Below are 19,686 nucleotides of genomic sequence, written 5' to 3' on the forward strand. Positions count from 1 at the left end.
ACCCCCTTCCTTTAATAAATAAAGAACAATCCTTTAATGCAGTTGTTTTATTTTTGGGTTCCTGGACTCATGGTTGTGGTTGCACTTTGTCACTCAGGGAGGTGCAAAGAAAAATTATACATGTATATACAGGCTATATAATATGATCTGCCTATTTGTGTTTGTTTTGGGGGGGTACCAGTGTCAAAATGTGCAATGCTGCTCCTCGGGTCATTAGAGAGATGAGATTAATTTAATTCCGTCATTACTTTATTTTATTCTATTCTATTTTGAGCATTTTTGTTGGGGGAGGGGCGAAAACAATTCAAATATATAAATTATTTGTCCTTCATTTTGCTGACTGCTTCTTCGGTCAGTAACTGTTCAAATGAGGCTTAGGCAGCTTCTTCAAAATACTGGTTTTGAGTATAACCATTTCTTTAAGTTACCGCGATGTCAGTTTTGGTTTTGAGTCTCAGTTCCCCTCACTCTCAAAGGTTTCGGTGGCTCCGTGGGGCCCTGTGAGGTGTATTAGTCTCAACATATGACTGGTATTTCACAATGCAATATCTCACTTCAGCATGACTGAACATGCCGTTATTGTCCTCGTCCCACACCCACACCCTGCCTCTCTGACGGATCTATCTCAATCCTCCAAAAATTGTTTTTCCTTTGCGCGCTGTCTTATCGCCATCTGCTCCAAACGAGTCATTTCAAAGACCCTTGACGTGCTAGAAAAGTTTGAGAGTCACTTCTTTGGGGCTTCCAGGCTGCTGTAGTTTTTTTGTTTCGAGGCGATGCCTTTGCTTTTTGCAGGACAATCCAGGCTCCTCCCTTTGCCAAACGTCACTCGATCCCGATCTCTCCCAAAGCGTCAGCGATAGTCAGCAGCACACTGTGGTGGCAGATCAGCGGGGCGGTGCGCACAGCGGGATACAGCTTCACTGAATTTCATCCACAAAAAAGAGGAACGGGGGACGCATTTCACCATTTTCTAGAGTTAAAACAACTTCACCTGCGTGCCGTGTTGGTCTCCGGCCGCTCGTGGCTGCAGACAGGGAGAACCGGGAACTTATACGGAACTAAAAACCGGGACGGTGCCAGCAACATATCTGTTAGGTGCTGTGTCAATATTTCGGCGACATTTCCCCCGCGGAACTCTCCAAGTGTTGGAAACTTCCCAACGCATCATCGATCGAGGACCTCCCGCCCACTTTACCTCTGCTCCACAATCCTGGAAGAAGGAGGGAGAGAGTTTTTCGGCCGCTGCGGTGGATGGAGCAACAAAAGGCTGAATGGTTCAACTAGAAGCTCTGAGAACGCTCCTTCTCTCCTCGCCTCAGATCAGCTGAAACGGCACATCTGCAGTCGCTTGGATCTCATTTTTTTGGGGGGGGGATCCGGTCAAACTCTCCGCCGTCCAAAGAATCGCCCGCGGACGTGAAATTGATGCTTTGGCACGGAGAAGCGCAACCTCTAGTTTTGCCAAAGTCTCCCACCGCTCAGTGAGGGAGGAAGACTAGTTCTGGCCGAAGTGGGATTTGCAGAAGTTGCATGCTTGGTCTTTGTCGTCGTGAGTGAGCCTCCTGATCATCCACTCTCAGGTTATCAGACGAGATCCGGATAGTTGAGGTGCCATGGCGATGTGCGTGGGGATATGGATACTCCTGCTAGCGCTGCACGTCCGAGGTAAGACCAATCATAGGGGACACATGTGCCTTATTTAACATCACACCCCCATTTTACTGCTTCTCAGTGTGTGTTTGTGTGTGCTGCGTGATGTTTTGCAAGACTTGATTAATGCATGAATGGGTGGATGGATTTGATGCTTTGTGTTTTGCAACAAGATGTGCAAATGAGTGAGAGAAAACTGTAAAGTGTTTTCAGTCTTAGATTCAAGCCCCCTCTCTGCAAACGGCTGCAGAATACTTATTTGGTTGCAAAGTAATGAAGTTACCCGAGCAGCAGGCAGATGGCGATATGTGCGAACCGTGCAGGGCCAGCAGTCTGCTAAGTTTTCCAATATCTCATTGTAATGGCAACTCGGAGCCTCAGAGTGCTCCTGCATGATAATTGAAACCTGTGGCCTGTTCTGCTCAGCTCCTGTGTGTAGATATTGTAAAACTGATGAGAATTTAAGCACTCATGATGTCCAAAGCCTTCATTTTAAGGTGCGTAGTAAATCCAGAGGCCTTTTCTGCTTTTCATCTTCAGTCATTTCTGAGGAAGAGTGACTAAGGATGACATTCGGCTCTGGTTTGAGACACTGTCCTGAATACATAATAGACGATAGACTGAGAGAGATGGGGTGTGTTTTGGGTGGAGGATGAGCTGTTGAGGGAAACACTGGTGGTTTATAAATGGGGTGATAATTTGACATTGATCATCCTGGCATTAAAGCTTCCTCAAGTGGGCCTAATTATTTAAATACATGCTTAATAAGTGTGTTTGACTCTTATCGGAAGCAGCATCATCACTCTGGTTATATTGACAAGCTTCTAATTGGGGAACAAAACAAGCCAGCAGCAAACCATCATGTATAAAGGCTACGCCTGTGTGTGTGTGTGTGTGTGTGTGTGTGTGAGATCCATTATCCAGAATGGGTTTTAAGCTGAAAGTTTACTGGTTTGTTTACATCTCAGAAAAGTAGATTCTGTCTGGCGCCCTATTTTAAGGAAGGAATGGACGAGGGTCAAGTCTGGTTAAGGAATGTCAGATGATGTTTTGAATGATATCCTCGTTTCCTCGGACACACTACAGCTTGTGCACTCTAACCTTGGTGGTCCTTTTCCAGGCGAATATTTTATGTCACGTCTGGGTTGTTTTTTTCACCCACTTAGTTTGATCTCGAGAACAACCGGGATGTTGACCTTGTTCGCGGCGAGGGCTCTTTGTGGCGTCATGTGTTTAAGACTGATTGAATACTTTGATCAAAAGCCCCTGTCTGATTTACATTGAGATGATCCCTTTGCTTGTGGAGAAGATCAGGATTAACTGGTTCCCTTGGGATTCACGGGGGGAAATCTTTTGAAGCTGTTCAATCAAGGGGAGTGGAAAAATGTCTCAAAAATTGCTCTTAAAGCGTCCTGGAAATGTCTTATTTGAGTAAAGCGGGAGGTGTTTTCTAAGCCTAATTAGACATCGTATGAATAACTTTCCTCTCTTTTTTTATTGCAGCAGTTAATTTAAAACCAAAGTGACTGCACAATTCATGCCCTCAGACATCACCGTGAAGGGAAGAGCTTGGAAAATGTCTAATTCCAGCAGTTGTTTGGAGCCATTTCTTTTGACATGCAAAAACAAGAATCTGGTCTTTCACCCCGAGGTTAAAGGGCGTCGCCATAAATGCCCACTGTCTTTTGAAGACTTAATTGATATAGAACATGTTCCAGGCTTTTCCCTCATTACTGAAGCACAAACAAGTGGGGAATGGCCTCTAACAAATGCATGTAGCAGCAAACCCTGTTGCAGTTATCCATCAGGGAAAGCCATTTGTGCTTGTCATGGTAATAACCATTTGTAGAAAACACAAGAGTGCCAAATTCATAAACAGAAAATATTCCGAGCTGCCCGCCAAATAGATTATCAAAGAAAAGGAACATTGAGAATAATGGATCTGTGAATAAAAACAGCAGCTCTGTTCCTGCTTTCTTATGTTAGCACTCAGTCTGATATTTAATTGAGTGTGGATTGAGTTTGCAACCAGGTGGTTGTTAATGGCTCGGCTCCATCCTCGGGTCCTGGTGCTGTTCGAGCCCATATAGATGTCACTCTCAGTGGTGGGATAAAGAGATTTTCTGGCTCTCATTCCTCATCTTAGCTGGATTAAACATCTGGGAAATGAATGCAGAATGGTGGACGAGCATCAACTTTGAATGTAGCATTATTCAGGAAGGAAAATTGTGCAGTTGTGAATTCTAATCTTTGTAATGATTTGGCAGCATGCGGGCGGATCAATCTGCAGGAGACCCCTGTTGTTCACTCCTGTCAATCATATAATGGCATAGGAGTCTCACTTGATGTTAAAGTTTCCCACAGTTGCATTTTTTTGGTGTCACAGCCCTTAAACTGTGTTTATATGCTGTTTGATGATGTGAACCGCGGCTGAATCTTGTTTTCCTTTTGACAGACAGCTCTATTGTCTGACTTTAAGGGTTAATTGCACAGCTAACTGCCTGATTTCTGTGCACAAGCTTGTCACTTACGCCTGACTCGCAGCAGCTCATTTTGACTCATGACAAGTGGTCACATGCTGTGCTGCTGGAGTGTGTATTTATTTTCCAGAGGAAGAATGTTGAAGTCTATCTTTGTGTGTAAAATGTCACGTACTTCAGTTGGATTGATTGATTGAACAGTTGGGGGGTCCGGGGACCATTGCAGGCATGTTCATAAAGTGCGTTGAAGTAGATGTTTGATGTCGAGCATGGAAACAGGCAGGAGAATGTTTCCTCAGATGGGTCATGGAACAAATACTGCTGGAACATTGTAATTAGCACTTTGACTTTCCCTCTTTTGAAGAAAAACGGTAATTGCCAGTCGCTGGCATTTTACATTTCATTTGGATGACAGTTGTGATATAGTGAAATGGAGAGAGCCACTATGGGATTGTTGAGTCTTGATGGTTTGAATGTGAATGCAAATTGCTCTGATCCTCATTCCTTTGGGGAGTCTCCCTTTGGTCCCTGCTGAGGTGATGGATGGGAGAGAGAGCTCTGAGTCCTGGGAGACTAGCTTGAGGGGAGCTGACAGGAGATTAAGCCTCACTTTTGCCATAGAAACTAATGGAGGTACTTGGCCACTTAAACTTCATCTCTTTCAAGCATTTAGCTCATTGTAGTTCTGCTGTCAGCTCTTTAGCAAATCCTTCTCCAAACACTGCGTGAAATGTCTCTCTAAAGCATAGTTTCTCTTTTTGGTCCGCTACATTAATTTCAGTGAGTTCTCTTTTCTTTGGTATAATATTTGAATTAGCTAAGTTTTGTTCCATACACCACAACAGTTAATCTAAGAAGCACACGCTCATTTTTTTTTTATAAGTTCACGATACACATTACCAGCCCCCTTGGTCTCTGCATAAAGGCTGCGTATCACTAAATAGGTTAATAAAACATGACAATAAGCACTGAACGTAAATAATGGAAAGGTTATGGCAAAATGGAGTGTTCTCTGCGTGGAGAAGACTGCACAAATAGTATTAACGTCTGAATGTATTAGGGCTGCAACTAACAGTTATTTTCATAATTGATTAACCTGCCCATTATTGTCTCAGTTAATCATTTTGTCAATAAAATGTCAGAAAAAAACATGCCCTGCATCATTTTCAAGGTGATGTCTTCGAATGGTATACCTTATCTGACCAGCAGCCCCAAAATAAAAACCTTTTCACTTTATTATGAGCCCAGTCATTAGCAGAAAAAAATGCTGTTATTGACGTCTGCATGCCACATTTGTAGTTTTCATTTATATCATATCAGTTTCTAAAGTGATGTAGTTTTGACTACATGTTTATGGGGTGGAGAGGATGCAAAGCTGTGTTTGAGTCCAACAAACAACAGAACGGGTTGTTTTTGCGAGATATTGGCGGCATTTCCAGCAGCAATTGTGCCAAAATATGATATTTTTGAAATTTCATATATTAAGTGTTTTTTGTGCCCAAACAGAAATACATATTTACCAGCCCAATGGAGACGTAAAGAAATTTAGTTAAGTTTCAACATATCTTCTACTTCATGTAGAAATATTACATATCTGTTGTTTGCAGAAATGAACAATGTTGATGTGGGAATTAGTTACTAATAAATTTGTTTGTAAATAATTGTACCAGAGGGAAAAAAGCATCAAATTCTCACACTGAAGTAGCTTGACGCTAGTGAATGTTTGGATTTTTTGTTTAAAAAATTACTGAATTGATTATTCCATTATTAAAGTGGTCACCAGCTGTGGAATGAATGAGTGGTCATTTTCTCATTTTCCCTCTGAATCATGTGCAGAAAATCAGGTCGTCCAGAGTTTACCTTTCACACATGTAGCACACAACGGGAAATCGTCAGTGTCAGAAGTGTTCTCACCTGCTGGAAATACTCTGTTGGGTTTGTGTGAGGGCTAGCGCCTGGGTAGAGCGTGCTGGAGGCAGAACATGACCATAATTGACATGACATGATAACACTAAAACTATTTGATTATAAACAAAAAAGCCTCTTGCTGCTCCTTAAACTTGCCTGTTGATTTTGGCTTCAACTCTTAATGACAGAAATTCCTGAACCTCGTCATGTCTCCAGTTCGACATTTCTGTCTTTGGGAAGTGATCTCTCTTCTTTGCCCTTGGGTGTTTGTTTTTTTCAGTTTTCTTTCATGAGACGCACGCATAGAAACATAATCAACATGCCAACACGGGCAATTAGCTTCTCCAGTGTTCACACATGGGCTCAATGACACATGCACAGGCATCATAAGAGGGAGCTGGCAAGATAAAGTCATTTCAGAGTCTGATCCAACACATTCAAACATTTGGGTTCTCACATACCACTTATTTGAGTGATGTCTAAATAATGTGAGGTTTGCAGTCCATGTGTGAAAGGGGCTTTAAATCAAGTCCACCTCACTGATTGTTCGGAGTCTGTAGTTTACTTGCAGGATTTTAGTCATGATAAGGAATAAATACGTGAGTCAAGGCCCAGAATGAGGCTCTTACAGCTGCATGTCTCTGTGATGATGAAATGTTTGGATCACTGGATGAAGCTATTTTGGGGAATATAAAGGGATAGTCAAATATCACAAGTAATGTTTGTCCCAGACACCGGCTGTCTAAGGTTACCAGACAGCTTGTTTTATCAGAACCTGCAGTTCGGTATCATATGCTGTGTTTTTCTTTGGGTTGTTATTTTGGTGTACAGTGTCTGTTAGGCATCCTCTGCAGCTCCTGTGCTTTCTTCACACCAGACAGTCACCGTGTTGGATCGGGATGGAAAACACGTTTATCAGGAAGCTGCAGCTGCAATTTTCTGCTTTAAATCCTTGAAATTTGTCTCTGTTTCAACTCAAATCGCAGAATCAGCAAAGTAAGGAAAAAGGAAATCAATAAAAGGGATCAAATCTCGCCCTGAGCTTTTCTGATTTGGCATTAATCTGTCGAGTCGTTTTCTTTGTATTTAGCCGATCCTTGTCAAGGGATTAAATGGTTAAATTCCTGTTCTACTCTTGAGAATGAGAATGGCATAGACTGACTACACTTGTTCCATATTTTCTTTGCAGTTTGTCAGATTGCTGTTCCAGCATTGGAGGATAGGCTTATTATGGTTCCTGAGTTGATGTAAATCTTCTCTGAAGAAAAAGTAAATAACCTCCCATGTTGGATGGATTCTGACAGTCTGCACTTTTTATGTGCCTGCGACTTGGCTCACCAATAGCTCGCAGAGTTTCTTTTTGGTTTCTCCCTTCGAGCTCAGTTACTAAAGTTACTACCTGTAATCAGTCCTTCCAGTTAAAGGCAAATTTATTTCTTCACAGGAACTGCATCCATTGCTGTGTTTTTCCAAGCCGCTGTGCAATGGGAGCACTGCCTTTTTACTGCATCATTTAATTTTTTTATGCAGTCGTCTTGTATTTTCTGCTTCACCGATTAAAAAACAACAAATCATAAGGGAATGCCATGCTCTGCTCATTGTGTCCGGGGTTACAACTAGGGCATTTAGTCACAGGCTGATCTGGGATTTAGAGAGTGGATAATTCCTGGTCTTCCCATTAAGGCCTTGTGCCTTTAAAATAAAGCAGATCTGATCAGCCCCCCCCCCCGTGTAACTGACTCAATAAGTCAATTTACAACAGGCAGCTGGGCTGCTGTACCTTCATTAAGGAGCAGAGAAGTCCTGGTAACCAGTAAGTGAACAGCCTGCTGAGTTGGGGAATGATGAAGAACCAGAGACCACCAGTGCTATAAAAAAAACATTAACCCTAGTCACAGTAAAATGCGTTGTATTTTCTGATTGGCTTGATTATCTTCCATTGGCTGTGTGCTCGTCTTCATTCACACTTGTGTTTTTTCACTCGCAGCTCTTCTTTGAATCAGTTGAGGTGGACTGGGATTCATTTTTAAACTTGATAGACTAGTTGTTGCTGTTGCCATGTTTTCTGCTGTTTGACTCAGTTGAATTTTGTGCTGACTTGTGCAGTCTGTTGACAGGAGCTGGCCTGCAGCTCTGCCTCTTACTGTCCTGGGTCAGACTGATGTATCAGCTGGCTGATGTATTGAGCCAATAAAGGCCTTAAATTAGGTATTTAATTGAAGTTTCTCCCTGACAACGGTGTCGATCTGATGTTGTTCTTTGCCACGGATTTACAGTTCCACTGTTAAAATCAAATATTTTAAGGTTAAGTGTGAAAGATCTCAATTGTAGATTGCCATCAGCTAAAAATTATATTAAATAGATTTCCTTCAGTGTTCAGTGTTCAGGAGGTTTTTTACCTGGAGGTGAATTATCAGGGGTCTCCTCCTCTCCAAAACAAACAGACACAATGAAACATGGAGGTGCAATGTGGTGATCTACGTGCATGAGGACCAGCTTCCTATGTAGATATAAAAGGCTCATTCTAAGGTAACAAAAACACAAAGAATTCTGATTTCTGGTCATGACATTCTAAAGAAAATATACTTATTATATTATATTCCATTTGATTAATGGATGGAAGGAGCAGCTGCTGCAAACTTTTAAACCCATCACAATAAACAGTTTCACTTTCACTGCACCTGGCATTCTTCTGCTCCATCTTTGCCCAGAGTATGCTCTGCACTCCGAGAGTGTGGAGAAATCAGTAACCAAAAAGCATATATATTTGTTAGTAGTCAAGGTCAACTTTATTGTCAGTTCTTTTATCTGTATAGGACATAGATGGGATTGAAATGCTGTAGAGCCTTTCCAGATGAATTGCATGTCTATATTTGAAAATGTATTCTTTATGGCTTCATTTGTTGCTTGTTTACCATGAGGAAATAACATCAGCAAGCATTTCTGCAAGGTTACATCGATTTCAGGGTGAATATGCAATTACACAAACAAAAGAAAAGTAAAAGTATAAAAAGTAGTTAAGTACTGAAAAAGGTAATTACATTTCAGTTAAAGGAAGTTAAAGGAAGGGACACATGCACTCTTCAAAAACATCTTGCTTGGAAAATATAAAAAGCATTATGTGGCAGCAGATGTTTCAATTATGGAGGGCCACCACAAATAAATGAATGGTGTGGGGTTAAGCATTTTCGAATGAAAAATCCATTTTCCCACGCTCCTGTCACGGAGCAGCTGCTAACTACAGTAGCTGAAGTGAAAATGCAAAAATCCCTATCTAGAGTCAGTGTTTTGTTTGTACATTCTGGGCTACTGTAAAAACATGGTGGTGGAATCTGTGGATGAGGACCGGCTCCCATATAGATATAAACAGCTTATTCTAAGGTAACGAAAACATGATTCTTTATTTTCAGGTGAAAACATACTTATTATATTATATTCAGTTTCTGCTAATATATCCCCTAAATCAGGGGTCGGCAACTAAGTTTGGCCTCGGGCCAAATTTTTTCTGACTAACTCAATGGTGGGCCAAAATTACATTTTCATCAGGCAAACCTGTCTTTTCCACAAAAAAAAATTCTCTCATTTTTCTACATAAACATGATTTAATAAAGTTATTTATATTAAATCAATTGAATTTGTTATCCAAGCAACAAGTAAAACATTCAATCCATCATTTGTATACTGAGCACACTTCAGTTTTTCACACTATAAAGGCTCTGAGCTGATCTATCTCCTGACCCATAAACTATGTTACAAAATTTTCTTTTTTACTATTTTCTCCTAACCTATTCTTTTTTTTTATTGCCTTTTGCAAAACATTTTTTTTCACCTTCCTTTCCCCCTTCTTTTTCCTCTAAGATACACCCTTTTTTCTTTTCCAAGAAAAAAAATTTTTTCCTTCCTCGGTCGACGATTTTTTTTTTTTTTTTCCCTCCTACTTCTTCCTAAAAAACCTTTTCCCTTCCCTTATCTCTCATCTTCATATCCCCTTTTCTATTTATCTCGCTTTTTTTTTTTTTTCCTCTAATCTTTTCTTTTTTTTCCCCTCCCAATAAACTTCTACCATCATCACTTCTTAACCTTTTTTTTTTTTTTTTTTTTTTTTTATTTTTTATTCTCATTTTTTTTTTTTTTTTAATTTTTTTTTTTTTTTTTTTTTTTTTTTTTTTTTTTTTTTTCACTTTTTTTTTTTTTTTTTTTTTTTTTTCTTTCTTTTTTTTTTTTCTCTTTTTATTTTTTTTCCTTCTTTTTTTTTTTCTTTTTCAATTCCTTTTCTATTTTTAATTTTTTTTTTTTTTTTTTTTTTTCTTTTTTTTTTTTTTTTTCCTTTTTTTTTCTTTTTTTTTTTCTTTTTTTTTTTTTTTTTTCTTTATTTTTCTTTTTCTTTATTTTTTTCTTTTTTTTTACTTTTTTTTCTTTTTTCTTTCTTTTTTTTCTTCTTTTCTTTTTTAATTTTTTCTTTTTTTTTTTTTTTTTCATTTTTTTTTTTTTTTTTTTTTTTTTTTTCTTTTCATCTTTTTTTCTTTTTTATTTTTTTTTCTTTTTTTTTTTTATTTTTCTTTTTTTCTTTTTTTTTTTTTTATCTTTTTTTTTTTTTTTTATTTTTTCTTTTTTTTTATTTTTTTTTTTTTTTTTTTTTTTTTTTTATTTTTTTTTTTTTTTTTTTTAACTTTTTTTTTTTTTTTTTTTTTTTATTATTTCTTTTTTTTTTTTTAATTTTTTTCTTTTTTTTTCTTTTCTTTTTTTTTTATTATTTTTTTTTCTTTTATTTCTTTTTTTTTTTTTTGTCTTTATTTTTTTTTATATATGTGTGTGTGTGTGTGTGTGTGTGTATATATAGATATATATGTATAGTATTTTTTTATCATTGTCATCTGGTGGGCCAGATATTATTGGCGGTGGGCCAAATTTGGCCCGCGGGCCGCCAGTTGCCGACCACTGCCCTAAATCCTACACACTAGTCTTTTAATTGTTAAATAATTTAAAGTATAATACATATTTCACAGTCAATAATGCCTTGTTTGAATTACCTTCTTCCCTAAGTATTTGAAAGAGCCATTTTCTTCTCAGTTTCATTTCATTTCTTGTGCTTTTGACATTAAACTACTGAATAAGTGGCTTACCCAGCCTGCACAAGCAAATTTTGCAGAAAATTCCAACCATTTTTCTGAATTTGTGACCTCAAGAAGGTCAGCTTTATAAGACACTGAATATTTACACAAACTGCCTCCAACTTCTGGCTGCAAACATCTGTACCGCCTTCAAAAACCATATCTGTCAATCCCATTACAAGCCTTCCAGCTCACCCACTGCACATGCCATCCGCTGATAAATACCCTCCAGGGGTGAAGCTGAAATGGAATATTAGCTTGCAGAACACATCCCGAATGAAGATATCGAGCATTTCTGAAAATTTAACAGCGGTTTGAATCTTTTCGTTGCGGAAATGATCTGAATCAAAGCAACATGTAAAAATTCCATCATTGTTACAGAGCACCCAGGGTTTCACAAGGCTCTGAGCTGATCTCCTGCCAGAACTTTACAATTTTTCTTTTACTTTCTACAAACTTGGGTTCACCCCCTCCTCAAAACCCCTCTCTATCTCTCTTCTCTCCTTTTCCCTCTCTCCTGTCTCCTTGCTCTGCCTTTGAGGACGGTGCTTGCTGAGAGTCGGCTTGGTTAGTACTTGATACAAAAGGGGGTTTGTTTCATGAAATGTTTCCCTTTTTAATGAGTGATGGTGTTCGCTCATTTAATATTCCGCACTGATATCTCTCCGGGAGCTGTCTGTGCTTCAAAGCAACTGCATGGTTGTAAATGGGGGTGGGTGGGGGGCTGCATAGAAAACACAAACACAGGTTTATTTATTCTCCCTGACATATAGCTAAGCTTTCCGTGTGCTGCAGCTTGGTGCAAAGCTCCTTAGTGCCCTCGTCCTGTGCAGACAGACGAGCAAAGTATGACTGATAACGGGTCAGCTCCGTGTCTGTCATATATCTCTCATGTGTGCATCTTTCCCTGCTGTGATCGACTCTCAAGATCATTTCTCGATTCAAATTGACTTCAATTGCCTATATGTTTCTGAGAATATTTCAGCTGGTATTCTTCGCTCCACCCTCACCACAGCTGACACAATAAACTTTCCCAGTGCTCGTCATTATACTGGGATTGAGGTCAACCTGCACGAGTGGTAAAAAAATCTTCTTTTTGTAAGTGCACATGGTTCAACTTTGCAGTGCAGGAGATAAAGATAAACACAGAGACGGCCTGCAGTTTGGCATCGATCCTTCCGTTTTGTTAGTAGGGTCTGTTCCAAAGCAACTAATGTAGTCTGTTATTGATTCCCCAGTTTCAAGCCTGGCTGAATTTGACTTCAGTGTTGCATTGTTTTCAGAAACTCAGGTGTGCCAAATGGCCTCCTTCCTGCATTCCAAAAAAACTGTCATTGCATTGGATGTGGCTATCAGTAGATTGCATGTAAATATGTAAAAAAGATATGGGTGAGTGAGTAATGGAACCACTAGTCCTACCTCTAAACAGGGAAAGGGTTTGTGTTTATCCCTTTATCCCGAACTGTAACAGAATCTGTGTCAGCACTGCACCTACTGAAACTATCGACTTGTATGCATCAAAGCAAAGCTGTAGGGTATAGCTTTGTTGTACTTTACCTATATTTCGTCCTCTAAAGGCGCTACACAAGATGTCACAAAAAGAGGACTTCATATGCTGTAAGAGGAAAAAAAGAAGCTGAATATTCATTGGGCCCTATTTAGACGATCTTTTGTGCATGGCGCAAATGCGTTTGGGGCATGCCAAAGTCCAATTTGCCAGTTAAACGGTGGATAATCTGGGTGGCAGGTGCGGCGCACGGCGCAGAGGGGTTGTATTTAGACTCTGAATTAGTCATGGGTGTGTTTGGCCGGAACATGAATTAACCAATCCGTGCGTCAGCTCCCATTCCCAGGTGAGCCAGGAAATGGCGGATTGCGATCTAAACGACGGATTTGGCGATTGACAGATTTGAAGTGTTCTGCTGAAGACACTGATCTGCGTGCGCCCGAGTTGAAGGCGTGCTAGCAGATAGTTAATGGAAGCACCAGATATCCACCAAAAGAAGCAGAGGTGGAGCAGGCATGAGAGGATGTGGCGGTGCAGGTTCAATCATCTTTTGGAGCCTCGAGAACGGCTTTAAAATGCAGAAAAGTGAAAAATGATGTGAGGAGGGGTAAACAAAGCTCGCAGCTCAGCATAAAAAGCAAGCGGAAACGGGAGGAGCTGATCTCTCACTGCACCTGTTGGTGCTGGCATATTTAAGTTAACTGGCATCAGCACGCACAGGTCAGCCTCACGCCTTCCTGCGTCCTGTAAAGTGCCCTCATTTATGTCCAAGAGACATCCATGACATACATACATGCCACAATGAACGCTGGGACCTTGAGGGCTGTATTGTGAGGTTCCACCTGACTTATCTAAACACCCGAACCGTGACTGCCTTGTGCAGAGCGTAAGATAAAGCCCATTATGTTCTTTACATCTGTTAGAGGACAGTTATATAAATTAAAAATGGACAAATGAACAAATAACATCATTAAGACATGTTTTTAAAAAATTACCTGTCTTAGAGATGTCTAAGCCACGAGATTTAGATTTGGAGATTTAGAAAGTAGCTGTGAATAGTTAGCTAACTTCAAGAAGAAGAACAACGCAAATTTCAGCAAATTGGAAAAACAATGAGGTCCAGGTAAAGATTGTGATTGCCATGTTATGCCATTGCTGTCGCCGCGTTACATATCACACTTACTTGAAGCCGACACTGTTGAGCTACATGTCACGCCCATCACTTTCCTTCTGATTGCGCCTTGTTGTGACAGCCTGTGGACTGGAGCAGACTGATGCCACCATTGTTTGGTGTTGTGTAAAAATGCAAAGGAGACATAAAGAAGGTACTTCATAGTGGCCCTTCAGTGCAGGGATACTCAACTAAACCATCCTGAGGATTTTAAGACAATTCTTGTATTTAAAGACATGTCTTTGATTTAAGGACATTACTGGGAAGTTTCTAAGATTTTAGGACATCAATGGTCTAATTAGACCTCTGTCTAGGTTGAGTGTCGCTGCTATATTGTTATCTCTGTGTAAAAAGGGCTAATGTTTTTCGGTTGATATTATTCCTGTTATAGCAGTTCATATCATCTAAAATTTGTTTAGTATTTCTCTGATATTGATATTCTGTCCTCTGTATATTACAGTCTTTGGCAGCTGCTTTGTATCAATTTATCTTGATATTTCAGGAGAGAAAAGTCTCCTGGTCAGAATTGTTCTTTAAAGTATCACATTTTCAATGATTGTATTCAGTTGATATTTCTGTTAGAGCGGCTAATGGCAAATAAAAAACATGGTGAGAAAAAGACTACAATTGCATCCAAAGTGAGGTTCAGCCTGGTTAAATTTAGGGAAGCCTTTGCGTGAGGTTATAGAAACATCCAGATCTGACTGCTAGTCTGCACTGACTTATTGTTATGTTACTTTTCACTATCTCCCCTGAAGGTAATCTTTTCTAATGGAGAACAGTTGCACATAAAAATGCCTGCCGTACCCCCAAAGTGCCTCTCCTCCTCCTGCTCACTTCCTCTTGACTCTTCCAGCTGAATAACTTTGCCAGGGGTTTCCACATGGGAGCCTCCACTCTGGCAGCACACGTCTTGCTTGGCTACAGGTTTGCAAGTGGAATTAACCAGTCAGGAATCTGGAGAGGGCTTTGATACCAGTGAAGGAATCACGCGGGGGCATGTTGTAGTTCGCAGCAATTGTCAGCTGTGGCATGAAGATGCCAAATGTCACTTCGGGCCAGAGAAACAGAAGGTTTGGGGGTCAAGGGTCCCCCACCCGTCTCCCGCCCACGTGCCAAACATATGAGTTATAACATTTATATGATGATAAGTTATGCAGATAGAAGTGGCCACAAGAACACCCACTCTCTGACCCAACACCCACGTTGCTCACAGACTGGCAGAGTGAGAGTGAGCAGTGGCGCTTCCTGCTTTTATTGATGCTAATGAGTTTTTCTCCCACTTTAACCATATGTTGTGTTCACAGTGGTCACGAGCATCATAAATATTTGTCTGAGAGGGGCTTGTAATTGTTCCATTGCACTGTGTAACTTTTTTCGTAAGCATTATGAAACTGAAAATAGACGCTAAAGAGGAGCAAATGTTGCAATGAGAAACTTGATATAGCAATAATAAAGTGTGTGAATGTGGGGCATGGACAGATTGATGATTCAAGGAATTGTTTTCCAGCATTTGTTTCTTCCTGCAGAGGACATTATGGCACATTAGTTGCCTTCTGGTCACTGAAATCTGCAACTCTGCCCCTAAACATGCAGGACGAAAGCCTTTTACACCAGGAAGTGGATGATAAAATCTCTATACAATACTGGTCACATGACAGAAGTTGGCTCTCCAGAATACAAATGGTGCCAAAAAGTTACATGAAAGAAATCTTCAAAACTTATATTAGCTGTCAAAACAACACAAAGCCAGTCGACATTCTTGTATTTAAGAGGCTGTAACAGGCTGAGTTTTAAAGCTAGCTAGCTAGCTTTTCAGGAAGGGGGCGGAATAATGATCCAAAGTTAAGCTAAATTCTGGCAATGGAAAAACGGCATGACCGTTTCACAGGGGTCCCCTGACCAGGTTTACAGGTGTACCGACTCTATGCTAGTCCCATGCAGTTTTTTTTTTTTTATTGCATTTGATTCCTAATCAAGACAAACTAGTTAGAATTGCTTTATATTGTCAATATGGACGACAAAACAGTTTTCTAATGCAAAACTAATGGAATTAAAAAACTGATTCAATTAATCATGAGTTAAAACAATCATTCGACAGCACTGAATTATAGTTTAGATACACGAATTGATGAAATACACTTTAAACTTGACAGAGGCAGCTAAATACTGCAATAAAACCCTGAAAATGCCTCCCCCCTTCTGGCCTGCAGACCTCTAAGGATGCCAGGTTTGAAATTGTTCTGCAGAATGGGTTGAAGGATTGTACCTTTTCCTTCCTAAGTTGTGGAAGAAAATTTGCAAGGGAAAATAGGCCCCAAATGTAAAGAGGAAAAGGGGAAATGGGGATTTACATGTAGAGCCTGCGGGGGATGGGAGTGTGCAGAGGGTCGTGTTGTTCCTGAATGAGGCTACGTTCCAGGGATGATTCTAGTTTGCCTTGAAATAGTGTTCTTGGCTGAGGTTGTATCTGGGCACTTTGGTGGCTGCTCGCTAGAAGAAAAGACTTGTGCAAATAAAAGTTCATTCAATTTTTTCCAGCTCATTAGGCCTTTTTTCTTTCCATATGCGGGAAGCCAATGGACCCCCCCACATCAACTCATATTATGCATTAAAGCTATCTTCAAACAAATGCCTGTTGCATAAATGTAAGAATATTATGACACATAAAACAGTTAATTAAATTAAAAGCCCCATGATGTGCTAAAGATCATATTGTCTGCTAAATTAGTTTAATTAAAGCCTTTCTTAATTTGAGTAATGAGCGATTCAGAAGCTCAACCGGATCTTTGAGAACAAGTGGGTTCAAGTTGAGATTAAATTGAAGTTCTGTGTTTCATTAGACCGCTCTATATGCTATGAAAGTATTCATGGGATGAAACTGATTGTATTTGCCCCACATCACCCAGGGTGTGTTTCATCCCTGCGGTTTGGGAAATTTCATTGCAAAATAACAACTACTTCCTGTCGGAGTGTGTGGCGCTCCAGTGGAAGTAATCCAAATAACAGGCGGCTGATTCTGTGTTTCGTTGTGTGGGATTTATAGGGTTAATCCTATTGATTGGGTTGTAGGATTTGCCTGTGTAATTCTGGTGGAAGTTTTTCTGACTTGTCACCGTTGGAGAGATTCAGTGTGGGAGATTCAGCCCCCCCGGTGCTCTAACCCCTCTTTTCACACCGCCGATGCTTCCTGACTGGCGTGGGGTGGGTATTTGTTTTTCCTGGGAAGACCCGGGAAGGGGTTCACCGAAGCATGAACGCGCGCGTACGTGTGTGCGTTTGTGTGCCGGCCTGCGGCACAGGCAGCTTCACGTTGCCGGCCCTGCTCCCCCCTGATCCTGACCCACTTTCTTTTCCCTGCTCGGCGCTCCCTGTTTAATTGCCGCGCGGCACACTGAGGCCATCTGCTCGACTGAGGCCCGTCGCCATGGAGATGCTGGGAGGCTTTTCGGATTTGCTGTGGACTGACCAACAGGGAAAATAGAGGTCAGGGAATGGGGGTAGGGTGTTGGACTGTCATAGGGGCACCACAACTGTGTTATACTGACACTACAACAGTACACCTGTGTGATACATCTAAAACACGTGTCACATGCTGTCACTGTGCTTTTTTTAAAAAAAAATATGCGTTGTCAAGCAAAATCAGCTTTTCAGGTTGTTTGATCCAGTGGATTCAGTGGCGCCTGAGAGGCTCTCTTAAATCTGAGGGGCATTTTAATCCTTTAATTTAGCCTGAAACATGAAAATAATGACATTTTGAATAAGAGATTTGATCCGACACCAATAGTAAGCCAGAATGTCCCAAACAGAATTTTTTTTTTTAAATTTATCTGGAACTTTTTCACATACATTTGTATTTCTTGAGTCCAGAGGGGGGAAAAAAATCCTGAATATAACAAATTACACATTACACTTTTGCTACGAGGGCATTTTTCCAACAAAGGGCTATTCGTCTGTGTTAAGATTACCGCGTTGCCCCAGTCAGAGGTGTATTTAACGTCGTCTCAGACGCCTGCTCTGATCATATTGAGCTATGTTCCTTCATCCTCATGAGTGTCTTTGTATATTTTGCTGCTCCTGCTTATTTCCTTTCCAATGACACGCCTCAGTGAGGAAGCAGTTGTGCTGTGTTTCCAATTAACAGTCAGGCGTATTTCAGAGCCGTGGTCGGCACGGCTAGCTCGCCTCTCGCTCCTCAGTCTGTCAGCAGCACTTGCATATGCACTTGCCGGCCCCGTCTGTTGTTTAAACATTCAGATATTCCACACCGGTTCCACAGGATCATTTGGCCAAATAGCCGGGCATTTTATTCTATGAGAATGTTTTACTTAAATGGCTCTAATGGAGTCGTGGTATTGACCTCTGGCACATGCACAAGGCTGAGCGTTTGGAGACACTCTTTATATTTACTCCTCTTTTAAAGGTCAATATTGGTAGCTGTCATTTCTGAGGTGCCATTTATAGGTCAATACCTCATTAGTAATCAGGGGGAGTTTGGATCAAATGCAGCTGCTGTCTTGTCTGCAACCAGTTCAGAGCAAAGGGGATTCTGTCGCAATGATGCAGAAACCAACATTTTAAAAATAATTAACTTAAGATATCTGGGATCATTTCACTCTGGAGCTGTCACAATTATTTGGCCTATTTTCCTTATCACTTAATGTGTTGATTATTTTTGGATACATAAAATGAATGAAAGGAATGAGAAAGTGGAAACAAAATCTTTTTTAGTATTTTTTAGTAATGAATTGATTTAATTAGAAATGTACCGATTGGGAAATTCTGGGCCTAAGTATCTGTGTTACAAATAACATTTTGACCAATAACTGATACTGATGTTTTTGTTATTGTTGTTGTTCACTTTGTTTTGTTGTTATTCCTTCCCCCTTTTGTGCCACTGAAACAAAGAAATCTTTATTGTAGGCAAACTGTTTCAGGTAATTCAGCCTTTAATCAGGCCTACACTGTCTCTGAATGAGCACAGATTCAACCATACACATTATTGAAAAAACCTTCAATTAAACCTTATTTCACTCAAAAATGTGTTTTTTAATAACTGTTTCAGAAGCCTTTTTACTAAATAAAATATAATTCTCTCTTTGAAAGCTATTTTACATTGCTGTGAAAAAATAAAATTCTCATTTAAACCACTGTGTTTATTCAAGTTTTGGTGGTGCATTACTAACTTAATAAATCTCAGATGATTTCCAGTATTTTGGATTCACTGACACATTGCTTTTGTGCTATCACATCCATTAGGTTGCAGTAATGCTGGTGCTGCAGGATAGCGCAGCTTCAGTAGGTGTTTATGTGACCAGTACTGTGTCTTCTGTCTGTAGTCAGCATGACATGTCAGACAGACTTTCCTATGGAGGCAAGTGTACACCTCCTCCATGAAATCCTACCACATTGCTGTGTCTGAGCTGCAGTGTGTTTCTTCCAGATTGCTTAACAAGAGTCAGACCTCCTACGAATGCTGTCAGCATCCACCGTCTTTGAAGTCGTCACTATCTGCATAGATGCCTCAGACAGCTTATTTTGCTCCTCCATCACCTGCCAGTGACAGAGTAACACAGGAGGCTGTGACAGCAGAAAAGGTAGCTCTGTCAATTTAAACTCCAGCAAGTACTTGATCTCTGAGCTGCCCAAATGTACAGTCGGAGCTGGAGTTAACAAGACAATGTACCCAGTGCCTGTAATTGGACTGGGGCCCTTTTTCAGAACTGTGAAAAAGACAGAAAGACCGTCAGTCAGCCTGCTCTCAAGTCAAGGTCGAGATGTCGAGCGCTGGATGTGTTGTATTCGCTACCGTGCCCTTCGTCCTATCGCAGCTTATCCAGCTGCTGCTGTGTGGAG

General features: G+C 40.3%; 1 protein-coding gene across 1 annotated transcript in view; it reads left to right on the forward strand.

Moving 5' to 3' along the window:
- The first annotated feature begins 810 nt into the window (after positions 1–810).
- nectin1b (nectin cell adhesion molecule 1b) overlaps positions 811–19,686 on the forward strand; it is a 106,982-nt gene continuing 88,106 nt past the window's right edge. Inside the window, 1 exon segment of the mRNA XM_042487388.1 lies at positions 811–1,668. Coding sequence (XP_042343322.1) covers positions 1,617–1,668 — 52 coding nt within the window. The 5' untranslated portion in view covers positions 811–1,616.

This window comes from Plectropomus leopardus, chromosome 5 (genome assembly GCF_008729295.1).
Source record: "Plectropomus leopardus isolate mb chromosome 5, YSFRI_Pleo_2.0, whole genome shotgun sequence".
In the NCBI taxonomy this organism is placed as follows: Eukaryota; Metazoa; Chordata; class Actinopteri; order Perciformes; family Serranidae; genus Plectropomus; species Plectropomus leopardus.